The sequence below is a fragment of the Arachis hypogaea genome, chromosome 10, assembly GCF_003086295.3.
Source record: "Arachis hypogaea cultivar Tifrunner chromosome 10, arahy.Tifrunner.gnm2.J5K5, whole genome shotgun sequence".
Classification (NCBI taxonomy): Eukaryota; Viridiplantae; Streptophyta; class Magnoliopsida; order Fabales; family Fabaceae; genus Arachis; species Arachis hypogaea.
Window position 1 is genome coordinate 63,862,205 of NC_092045.1, and position 13,378 is coordinate 63,875,582.

Consider the following 13,378-nt stretch of genomic DNA (forward strand, 5'->3'; position numbering starts at 1 on the left):
ACTCGTTTTATGCGACTGGCGCGAGGGCAGCCTCGTGCTCGCACAACTCTCTGTTTAAAAATCTTATTTTGCCAAAATATGGGTGACGCGATCGCGTGGGTCATGCGATCGCGTGAGTGGCCAATATTGGGATATGACGCGGACGCGTGGGGCACGCATTCGCGTGGTAGGGATTGTGCATCTAGCACTAATCCAGCACAATTCTAGCATAACTTTCGGCTATGCACCCTTTTCACGTCGATTACCAGGTCACGCGGCTGCGTGGGTAACACGAACGCGTCAGCGACGCGGTCGCGTGGGGCGATTTATGCCACGGGCATGCCTCCAGCCACGCTCTTGCGTGACTCTCTGTTCGATTTATCATTCTCTTTGAGCCACCTGCTGTTGCGTCGCGGCTCCCCCCCAACCTTTTATATATATATATGCAGAATGTAGAATGCAATGCTAATATGAATATTATGCAAAACTCCAGGTTCAATACAATAAAATAAAATAAAACTCGAAAACAAATAACATGGGGTCTTCAATGAGATTGTGCAGTTGGAAGAAAGGAAAGGCGCTAGTGTGTCAGTATTATGGAACTGATGGATATAGAACTGAATGACCGTAAATTTACGTGGTTTAGGGGGTCAATCGTGTAGTCAAATTGATAGAATATTAGTAAGTTTGGTTTCATTGTTATCATTTAGAGCACTTAGTTAAAAAGGAATGACAGAATCTTTAGTAATCAATAATCAGGTATTGCAGTAGTAGTCAACAGGTCGATTAAGAATTACAAAAAAGTGGAGTGATATTTAATTTTTTGGGTGTTGATAATTTTTGTCAAAGATGATTAAGAATTAGTTTATTTTATCTGAATAGTACTTTTTCATTGATGCTCCACTTTATTGTGTTGAATTTTTTATTTCAAACGAGAAAATAAATACACTATATTCTACTATTATTACTCTCCAATTATATATTAATAGATAGATAGATTTCAAAGTCAAACTTGCTATATACTTTTTATACAATGCCAATACGAGCCACTAAATTGAAATCTACTGTCTTGGTCTTTTAAGAACTAAGTTCAAGTTTCCGCACGACAGACAATTCCTTCTTTTAGGAAGCAAAATTAAAATCTTAAATAGAAAGTTATGGATTAAGTTTGTTCAAAACTAATAAATGCTCAAATCACCGCATCATATAAAAGGATTTTTACAGATCATAGAAGATAAACCTAAATATTTGACAAATACATCAAAGGATGAATAAGGAATTTTACTGAGACGATGGACAACTCATGTGCATTGTTGTTAACCCACCACATGCTATCAAGCTTTTACAACATTTAGTTTTTTTTTTTTAAAAAAAAAAGAAAAACCTAACTAATATCTTCAAACCCATTTAGTTATGATCCGGAAAATGGAAGAATAGACATTTAAAGTTGTAAAATTTGCATGACCATGTCAGGTGTAAATTTTCATCATTAATAATTCGATATAATGGTAAAATTTGACACTTAACAGATGGATTTTCCAATTGAAAGCATCCATTTCCTAAAAATGGTTTCTCCTAATTAAATGACCTTTTCTCTACTACTTTAATTTTTTTTTTTCTGAATTATTAAAGAGGGATTAATGTTCACAATGAGAAAAGGAAGGAAACAAGAAGAGTCATGGCAAACAACCACAACAAAGCAATTGGCTTGCAATTATTACAGGCAGAGTTTGTGTGAGGAGGTGGTGGCGTTGGTGCTACCCCCACGGCTGCACGGGGAGGAGCTACATCAGCCTCAGGTAACTCGCACACTCCAAATGTCATGTTTGGCTGCAAAATACAATGTCAATATTTATTATTTATATGCAACTTTGGAAATGAATAGAAGAAATAAAAATTAAACTATAACAGCCGTGTACTACACATAATAATAATAATAATAATAATAATAATAATAATAATAATAATAATAATAATAATAATAATAATGACTTTAGCATATATATTTATACCTTGCAGGTGGCTATGTTTCCACAACCACATACTAGATTTCCATTAGCAACATCTACTACTTGTGGAGCTCCTCCTCCATCACTTCTCTGAAAACATCAATCAAAGTATATATACAAGCTAACTATTTTATTTATCAAAATAATAAACCTCAAATTTATCATAACATGTGAGGGTTTAATGTAAGGAGTTTGAAATAGCCCAATCAAAATGATAGATTCATCAAAGGGATAAAATAATCATATGACACATTATGTAAAAAGTGAATTGAATTCTCTATTTTAAGAAAAATCCTTCAATTTTCTCCTGTTCTATTTCAAAAGCATAATTATTACATTGATGATATTCTCTATGTTGTCGTTATCAATTCAGACTTCAAGAATTACATTTTTTAATTTCATTGGGTAAAGTTATTTAGGATAGTCTAAAATCAAAGGAGATCTGATTTATAAAATGGGTTAATTAATCACTCTATCCATTTCAAAATACTATCACTTTTGTCTTTTGTCTGGATACATTAAGTTTTCAATTATCCCAAAAAATAAAAACGATAATTATTTTGAAATAGAAGTAATAATTACAAAACAGGATCAATATAAGACTAAAACATCCCACTATAGACATTCCACTAATTTTGAGTGACTTATAAAATTGCAATACCTTGTAGAAATCAACAGCAATAAAATTAGGCCATCGTTTCCCGGATGCTTCATAGCAAGTGTTGATCATGTTTAGCAAAGGAGCAGAATTGTCCTTGCAGGATTTGGTAACATCCGGAAGGTCACGGAAGAAGTTCACTAGTACTAGCGATCTTGATGTCGTGTTCATCGACGGCGATTCTGCGCGATTCGGGCACATACCAGCCTTCATTCCACCATCTCCATCTGCGAATTCCAATATCAATATTTAGTGTTACAAATCCAATTGGAACTCTGTTTCTCCAAGATAAACATAGAATTTGATAAATGATATTTACATCATTTTTTTATACACTTTTTTATATATCTTTCTTTTAAGAAGTGTATACAAAAAGATGAATTCTAGTATGATTATGTTATAGTGATTATAGTAATTATATAAGTGTTGTTAAAATTAAAATTACTTTTTTTTATATTTTGATAATATTTTTAAATAATATATTTTAAAATTTTATAATTATTATAGTCACTGTAACATAATTATGCTAGAATAACTCATATAAGGATAGTATATATAACCTTTCTGGGAGAATATGACTTACATTGGTTTTCGACCAAATATCGCCACTCGTAGGCTATCCCTTCAGAAGCTTCCTTAGCGGATTTTGAGGTGAAGACGATTAAGCGCTGATTCTTGTTCACCATATCATCAACGGTTGGCCACTCTCCACCATTTTTGGGCATTCTAGACACCGGAAACCAGTATTTTTTTAGTCCAGCAGCATCAAAAACCTTTGTTAGGCCTTTTGGTGAAGTAACATAATCCTCAATTATGATAGTAACAATCTCTGATGGGTTTGCCTCAAGAAATACTTGAATCTCCTTGAGAACATTGATCGCAGGTTGCTGCAAATTAATTATCATTTTTTAAGAGTAAATCACAAAAAATTAGCCACCGCCAAAAGTATTTAAATTAAATCAAAATCAAAATTAAAAAAACAAAGCATTTCAAAAAATTTAAAAATATAACAAAAATAATAAAAAATATCTTTTATAAATAACAAACTATTCTTATACTTGGCAAATGATTTGTGCATATAATCAGAATTTTTAAAATAATATTTGAGTAACTATTTTTTAAAATGTATCTAAAAAAAATGAAAAACATTAAGAAAAATTATGTCAAGCTTCTTTTTTTTCTTTTTTTTTTCAAAAAAAATTCAGCATTTACAAAAAAAAAAACTGCAATAAAGTTTCGTTCGATGTAAGATCGCTAAGCGTTTGTTTATGTGAACTTCTAAAAAAAGATTTTTTTCATTTTAGTTATCTTTTTTTAAAATATCTTATAGAAAAGTAAAAATAATTTTATATTTGGATATCTTATACAAAAAGATCTTTTTTTATCTATAAATTATGTTTGGGTATAACAATATAAAAGTACTTTATTGTTTATTTATTATGTCAAAAAATATCTTTTTTAAGAAAAAAGATCCTTTTAAAAAACATATAAATTATAGTTTCTCAAAAAAGATATTTTTATTTTTCTAATATTGTTACTTTTACTACTAGAAATTTATCAAACACGCTCCAAAATAAAAATATCTTTTTTCATTGAAAAAATATATTTTTGTATCAACTTAATAACACTCAAACAAGCACTAAATTTTATAGTTAAATAGATTTTATCTTTTAATTATTTCAAAATCTAATTTTTAAAGCATTTTTGATAAGAATAAAGCTTTACATCCAAATCATTTAACTAATCAAGTCCAACTAAGTTGCTATAACCTAATTCACCTCTACGCACCACTACCTCTAACAACCTTTTAACTTAACACGCGACTATATATAATTGCTTTTCCTATGCAAATTTCATTTTTTTTTCAAACTTTTTCAACGTTTTTTGCGCTTTCTTCCTTCTCTGCGTTCTCTTCATTCTCTGTGTTCTCTTTATTCTCTGCGTTTTTTTTGTTCACAATCAATGCCCTGTGATCTGATTTGAAGATTTGGATCTTTTTTCTGTTGAAATCAAGTTGTGAAATCAAGTTTGAACAGATATTTCGCTTTCGAAGACAATGAATGATGCAAGTGAACAGATATTTTGCTTTCGAGGACAATGAATGATGCAAGTTCACAATGTCAGGACGAATTGGATTATTGTTTTGAAACGAATCAAGTGGGTGAGATTTGGTTCGAACCTCGTTAATGTAGTTTATTAGTAGTTGATGTTTGTGTAGTTGTTTTCTCTATGAATTGAATAATTTCATTTTTCTTTGTAAAAATCAGTGTTCATAGTTGAAGGTTTAAATTTGAATAGAATGTTAGAATTTTGAATTGTTTTTTTCGATGAATCTATTTATGTTATATTTAATGGTAGTTTCGGTACATTTTGAAACACAATTTGGTGTAATATAGAATTATTTTTGGTGTCGTACTATGGTGCTTATAAGTTTTTGGTGTTTTTTGTATTTGTTTGTCCTAAAGGTTGGGATGACTTTTAACACACTTGAAGAAGAAATTGTTGCTGTTTTTTCTTCTCTTTCTCCTTTTTCCTCATTTTTCTCGTTTATTATGGCTGTTTTTTTTTATATGTATAACAGTATAAATCCAAAATGTACCAAAATTCTTTAATGATAACGACATATAAATAAACTCGGTTTAAAATAAGTTTAGACTATAAGTACACCTTATTTAAACAAAAAATGTACTATAATTACTTGACGATGACAACATATAAACAAACTCAGTTCAAAACAAGTTCAGACAAAAAATGCATCTTATTTAAATCCAAAATGCACCGAAATTATTCAAATATAGAATGCACCGAAATTACTTAATGATGACGGCTCACAATAAACTCAATTCAAAACAAGGCAAAGACCAAAAGTTCACCTTATTTAAGGGCCGTTTGGATAAATAACATAATTAAGCTCTTTTAAAAAAAACTTAAAATATAAAGACTTATTTTAAAGTTGTTTAATAATTAAGTTATTTTATATTTGGAAAGTTATCATAGAAGGACTTGTTTTAAAGTTGTTTAATAAATAAGAATGGTAAAATAACTTTTAAAAAAGAGAGAAGTCAATTTTTTTTACTTTTTCAAAAACTCTTAAATAATTTTTCGAGAAGTTAAAACATATTTAAAAAACTGTAGCAAACATTATTGATATAACATTTTATAAGTTAAAAGTCCAAAAATAACTTTTGAAGCTTTTCCCGGGCCCTAAATTCAAAATAAACCAAAATATTTAATGATGACTCAAAACTCCTTCTCTTCCTTCTTCTTTTTCATTATCATTATCTTCTTCTTTTTTTGTTCATTTTCTTTTCTTTTTTTACTTTTTCATTTACTCTTTTAACAAGCAAGAAAAAATCAAATAAAGAAGAAAAAGAAACATGTAATGATACAAAATCACTAAAAAGAGGATAAAAAAATACAGCAATAACGATAAAAGAACGACGATGAGAAGAAAACACACGAAAAAGAAAAAGAAAAAACCCAAAAAAAGAAGAAAAATGCAAAAAAAAAAAGAGAAGAAGAAGGAGATAAATGCGAGAACCGTTTCACGTAATTAGAGCACGTATTTTATGCTTTATTAAATTGGATTTGGACCAACTCATTACCAAAAAGATTTAGATGTATAGTATAATTATTTTGATAATACATATATTTAATTATGTTGTGGTATTTTAAATTTTTTTTAAAATACTTTTGTTATTTTGGTTATCAAGAGAATTTTTGTCACATTATCTAACTTTTTCGAAAACATTTGTAGTGTTTGACCTATCTTTAAAAATATAATTAGTTAATTTGGTACTTAATGATAGAATTTGCAAGAACAAGAGGTAAACCACTTGTCATTAATAAAATGGTACTTACAAAAGCTGTGTAGTTATAGCATTTGCCACCAAACGAGTGACATAACCAAATATCACTCTGGAAGTCATACAGGTCAAGCATCAACCCTCGTACTCCATTCTGTGAAAAAGATACGGTAAAAATATAAGGTGGCTACTCAAATAAAGACGTCTATTTTATCTTTTACTAAAGATATTTTTATATTTTGTTTTAATTGGTTTCTATATAATTTATTCGGTATTTCTTATTATATATTATTAAATTTTTCAAAAAATTTTCTTTCTAAAAATAATAAAAAATATTTAATTTAAACTAAAACTAAAAAAAGTAATAGATTAACTATTAGATATTTTTTAAAATTATTTATATAAAAAATATATTACATTCATTAATATATATATATATATATATATATATATATATATATATATATATATATATATATAAAATAAGCTCAAATTTCTTAAAAGTTTTACAAATAAAAAATAATTAATTTATATTCGTACAATATATAAAATAATTATTATATTATACATTAAAATTCACTAATTTAAATTTTCTTTTCATTTTTAATATAAGCATTAGAAATAAATAAAATTTTTATAACTAAATGTAATATAACAAAATATATATAATATTAATTAGTTCTTAAAAAATTCTAAAAAAATAGTTTCTTTCATTTTAGTAAAATAACTATTTACTAAAATAGACAAATTAATTATTTTTTTTTTCATATACAATTTTTTTAAGACATAAAAGTAATTAATTAGGACATTGGTTAAGATAATTAAAGTTACTATTTTATTAAATTTTTAATTTAAAAAGAAATCCTAGTTAATTTTGGTATAGAAATTTCGAATTTGAAAACATTGATAAAAATTATGTTGAATTTTGATTTATTTTATTCTCATTTAAACTGATCACTACATAAGTTAAAGTTCTGTTTTGAAGTTTTATTTGAGCTTTAATCTGAATTTTAAAGTTTCAATTTACTTAGTTTGATTTTTTAACTTAGGTATCGTGACTCATATTAAGGTTTTAAGTGTTTAGTTGAAAAAAAAAATTAGGTAAAAAAATTTCAATTGTCATATCAAATAGTCGCTAGAACGTATAATGTAGCAGTCGTTAGTCCATCTCAGCATGTCATTAACAATTTTGTGAGACTGTGACAAAAAATTAATGTGAGTCATAACTATTAGTTGGGAGACTAAATTGAGTAAATTGAAATTTTTGAAATTAGATTAAAATACGAATAATTTCAGAGACTAATAAGTATTATCTCTTTGTTGACAATTAAGTTATTTTAATGGTATTTAAGATCTTATAATGGTTTATAATAAAAAAAAGTTGTTTTTTGTAACAATGAACCTATAGTAGTAGTTAGGGGTGTTCATAGATTAGATTATATCCATAAATCCATAGTATTTATCTGTATCTGATCTGTAATTTGTGGATATGATCTGATCTGTAAGATGATCAGATTGGATCGAATCAGATCTACACTCTAATTAGATAGAAGTAAATATATTTAAAAAAATAAACAAAAAAAACTATTGACTTTTTTTATAAAAATAAAATTTTTTAATATTTTTTATTTTATGGATATATTTGATATCTGATCCAAACATAAAAAAGTGCGACTATCGAATTTGATTTAATAAGTTTAGTGCGGATTGGATCGAAATTTCAGCCATATCCAATCTGTAAACGTCCCTAACAATAATAACTAAAAAATTATAATGATTATATTTTTAACTAAGAGGAAGTGCCAAAAAAAAGTACTAAATACAAGAATATTTAACCAAATATTAAAAGAAAATTTTACTTTAAAATAGTTGGACTCTTTTTACTTTTATATATATATATATATATATATATATATATATATAATAATAATAATAATAATAATAATAATAATAATAATAATAATAATAATAATAATAATAATAATAATAATAATAATAATAATAATAATAATATAATTGTTTTATATATCGCAGAAATATAAACGTTTTTTTTTGTGAGCCTAAAAAAGGTTTTATAAGTCCTTAACCTTGTTATTGATTTTTGTAGTGTTAGCCCTCATATTATTAATTTGATTCATATATAATTCGGATGATAAATTATTTGGTGACGTACTTCCTTTTTTACTGTGACATACTTGTTTATTATTATAATTTTGTACATTAAAAAATAACAGACCAAATTATTGTCATAACATAATAGAAGTATGAAAGTTTATCATTCTCCTCTAACAGAGGAAACAAAATTCTTTTCAATAGTTTATTTAACGTTTAGTAGAATAAAAATAAATTTTAGTACGAGTTTAATATTTTTAATAATCATAAAATATTTATAGAATTACTCATAGATAAATTTTAGAAAAGAGAAAAAAGCATGATTTTTAATTTTATTTTTAAATAAACTTTATTTTTAATTTTAAAATAAATTTTAATTTTATCTTTTAATAATATTAATTTTTTACCGTATATAATTATTCAATTATTTTTTAATCATATATAAATAAATTACTCTTAATAAGAATTTTTTGTGTTATTCAATTATCTTTTTTTAAAAAATAATTAATTATTAAAATAATTAAACTTTTCACAACCAAAATAATAAAAAAAATTATGAACGAAAAAAATTAACCATCATGATAATTTTTTGTATTTTTATTCATATTTTAATTATAAACATAAATATAATTTGATTATATTATTTATGAAATGTGATTATAGATGTAGATAAATTTAGTTATATTACTTATATATAGTTTTATTGTATTGTATTGCTTATAAAGTTAGATTATAATTATGACAACAGAATCATTCTGGTATTTTTATATGTGCGACTAATCGGTAGTGTTAAAACATTACTCTTAATTATAAATAAGGTTTATAATTTAAAAAATCAAAGACTCAATTAAAAAGATACAAAAAAGATGACGTTAAAATATTCTAACTCTTTAAAATAAAAATATTGGAAATTCAATTAAAAATTATTAAAATTTAAACTCAAAAAAAATTTATATTCAATGTGTTTTGTATTAAATATATTTAATAACCTATTATATCATATTAGTTGAAATTAGCTTTTATAATGTTAATTTTCTAATAGCATTTTATTAGAAAAAAATTATTTTTTCATAATTTTTTAAAAACTAATTAATATTATATATATTTTATTACACTATATCTCGTTATAAAAAATTTATTTATTTCTAATGCTTATATTAAAAATGAAAACAAAATTTAAATTTGTGAATTTTAATCTATAATATAATAATTGTTTTATATATTGTAGAATATAAATTAATTATTTTTTATTTGTAAAAGTTTTAAGAGGCTTGAGCTTGTTTTATATATATATATATATATATATATATATATATGTGATATATTTTTGTATATAAATAATTTAAAAAAAATCTAATAGTTAATCTATTATTTTTTTTTTGTTTTAGTCTAAATTAAATATTTTTTATTGTTTTTAAAAATAAAATTTTTTAAAAAATTTAATAATATGTGATGAAAAACATCAAATAAATTATAAAAAAACCAATTAAAACATAATATAAAAAAAATCTTTAGTAACAGATAAAATAGACGTCTTTATATAAGTAATCACCAAAATATAAACATAAGATGTAATACCATGCTTTATTTATGAGAAATAGTTTATATTTAACGAGGGATAATTCTCTTTCATTAGCTTATTCATATTTGATCTTATATCATAAAAAAATGTCATTTAAAGGAGGTAGCAATCTTCATCATCTATACTGTTAGATGAAAGTATTTATTTAATGTGCAAGAGTATACACTATAAGTTTTTTCTTTAAAGTTTCAACTACAACTGTATTAAGCTATTTATATTACATTTTTTTCGATGCAGTTTTTTTAGAGATATTTATACTACAAGAAAATAAGTTATTTTCGACGAATTTATTTACACATTCGTTAATTCTTTTGGACAAAAGTTTATGTTATTTACGGATTTCATTTGTTAATAAGATTTTTTTTTTAAGTCAGTAATTACCAATTTTCTAGTAGTATTATACACCTAGCCCTTTTATATTACTATGTTCATGTTCTTATAAATTTTTTATTAGTTTAATTTTTTATTAGTCTTTATTATTTTACCAAATTTATAATTAAATTCTTATATATTTTTTTAATTAGATTTTTATACTATTTTTAATTTATAATTAAGTTTTTGATAATATAAAAAATATTAGAATTAATAGAATATTCATTTGTAAATTAAAGATATCCACAGTTACTAACTTAATTAGATTTTTGACTATATATTTTTAAAAAGAATATTCTGTTAATTTTAATATTTTTAATACGAAAAAGGACTTAATTATAAAATTTAAAAATAATATAAAAATCTAATTGAAAAGAAAAAAAGATATAAAGATCTAATTTTAAATTTGTTTAAACTATAAAGAATGAGAAAATAATTAAAACTTTTTGTATTCTAAATACTTCCTAGAAACTTATATTACTAGTTCTAGTATTCTTCTTCCTTGGCGTGCTTAACCATTCTTAACCAACCAATAAAATACTCCAAACATTCTATGAAATGATGAATAAAGTAATACAATGTCCATAACTAACCTGATTAAAATACTAATTACTTGAACTTTTCAAGCATGTAAAGAATACCCAGTTGTTTAATTAGTACTTTAGTTATTGCATCATTGTCTTTCATCACAATTTCCCACATGCATTGCACTAATCAGCAACCTAACAACCATACTAGGACTTTTTTATTCAGTTCCCATTATACATTGGTCAGATATAACAAATCAATGATATCATGTGTGATAACAATTAATTTAAAAAAATGTCAATGAAATGTGCGTAAAAATCCTAATGTATACAACATGTAAGCAAACTATTAAAATGATACCTAAAAAATTTTGTATCAAAAATAATATTAAGAGATCAAAAGTCATTTAAAGGCCTTGAAAAATTATTTATGCTTTGATATTTGACTTTGTTTTAAGGAATACATACAATTATTGTTCCTTTAAAATTGATCATTTTTAAAATACCATTTTAGTGATTAATCGTACAACATATAAAGGCAATTATTTTTATAAAGAGATCTTTATACAAAGGTAATAATGTGAAAACCGGGAGATGGTTTGCAACACTTGAAAATGTCTTATTGAAAGTATTATATGTTTCTCATGGTAACGTGTGGGGACCTTGAGTTTCATTGAGCAGGAAGAATACAGAAGCTTAGCTTTATGGGGAAGTAGACATAACAATAACATAATGACAGAAACGAGAAATAATCACAAGTTCATAACACAACCGCTTAATGTTTCAAGCACTTTTCCTATTTTTATTTTCTAACTACCATTTTTTTTTAGTTTAATTCTAATGTACTTGTAAAGTGTTTTATACAGTTGTAGTTGTGCAATTATATCTGCTTTTTATGATCATTCGTACAATAAATGTACCCATATGGCCTTACATAATTGAATCCACGGATACATACAGTGACAAGTACATCAAAATTAAATTTTTTTTTTTATATTTTAACTTTTGGAGAAAAAAAAAAAAGAAGGATTTGAAAGAGAATTGGAGAACAGAGAACATACATTAAGCTGATCGGTGATGGTATCTTGCTGATTGGTCGGAGAGAGAATGAGGGCGCCAGTGGCCGATTTCTGACCCAACATCGCAAATGAATTATGAGTCGTGAGCCATGAATAATGGTTGAACGGCAATCCCTTCACCTTTGAAGTCGGGTTAGTTGGTTGGATTCGAGTGCACCGTGGTCGCAAGTTTCCGTTTGCCACACACGTTTCGCAATGTAAACCTGAGTCGCAGTTTCTGTTTGCCACGCATGTTTGCGCTTCCTGTTCAACGTTTTGTTTCAGAGTTCAACGCAATTAAGTGAGGTTTATTACAATATAGAAGAAACAAAAGACAAAGTAATCAAACACAAATAAAATAAATAAGATGTACCTTGAGAGCGAGCGAAGAATGAAGAAGAAGGAAAACAATAGCTACAATTGTTGTTGCCAGAGTTGGCTTCTGTAAAAGAAAAACAGAGTCGAGGAAACTGAATCCTCTCTTTTTTGGAACAAAGGAAAACAGAGATCGAAAAAGGAAGGAAAAAAATGTAGAATAGAAAGAATTAGATACCTTCATGATTTGTCGAGGTGTTAGAAGAAAGACAAAGCGTTATGGATTATGTATCTGTTTCAGTAGTTATGAATTTGAAAAGAGGGTGTGAGTGTGAGGTGTGAACAAAGACGTTAGAACGATTTTGCAGCAGCTTTATTTGCCTTTAAGGCGTTAGCAAATAGCTATAACTCAACCCTTCTCCGTCTGGCGCTAAGTGCTAACTAACATATGCTTGCTCTTTTAATTATTTATCTTCGGTGTTTCAATAATAATTATAATTAATTAATTTAATTTTGATCCAGTGTTAGTATAACCTAATTAGGTAACGTCATCCAAACAAAAATAATTCTTTTACATTAATTGTATTAAATAGTTATCTAAAAAATACATGTGATTGGACGACGATCATTTCATTAAAATTAATCACCTTATAAAAAATAATTAATTAAAAATAAATGCTCGAATTATTCTTTTTAATATTATGTGTAAGTTACATTGGTTCTTAAATTGTTTTGATTAATTAAATTGAACCTACATTTTTAACTTTTTTTTTGTGTCAGAATATTTCTAACATTCTGTATTTCATTTCTTTGACCTATTTTCTATATGAATAATTTTTTATTTATTATTTATTTATTTATTTTTTACTATAGACATCGATATAGATCAAAGGATAAAGGAAGGCAAAAAAATAAGTTAAAAGACTAATGTAATATAAGTTAGATAATTTAGGAATCAAT

General features: G+C 25.5%; 1 protein-coding gene across 2 annotated transcripts; it reads right to left on the reverse strand.

Moving 5' to 3' along the window:
* Positions 1–1,246: 1,246 nt before the first annotated feature.
* LOC112715635 (PI-PLC X domain-containing protein At5g67130) lies at positions 1,247–12,840 on the reverse strand. 2 transcript variants are annotated; one of them, XM_025767411.2, is made up of 8 exons: positions 12,657–12,840; positions 12,477–12,545; positions 12,107–12,367; positions 6,508–6,606; positions 3,230–3,533; positions 2,650–2,873; positions 1,992–2,078; positions 1,247–1,809 (listed from the first exon to the last, which is right to left on the reverse strand). In XM_025767411.2, the coding sequence occupies exons 1-8, from the start codon at positions 12,660–12,662 to the stop codon at positions 1,624–1,626; spliced, it is 1,236 nt and encodes a 411-aa protein (XP_025623196.1). In that variant the 5' UTR covers positions 12,663–12,840; the 3' UTR covers positions 1,247–1,623. The 2 variants fall into 2 exon arrangements, with proteins under 2 accessions (XP_025623196.1, XP_025623197.1); XM_025767412.2 differs by lacking the exon at positions 6,508–6,606 and having other exon boundaries at positions 1,427–1,809; positions 12,657–12,797.
* Positions 12,841–13,378: the final 538 nt, after the last annotated feature.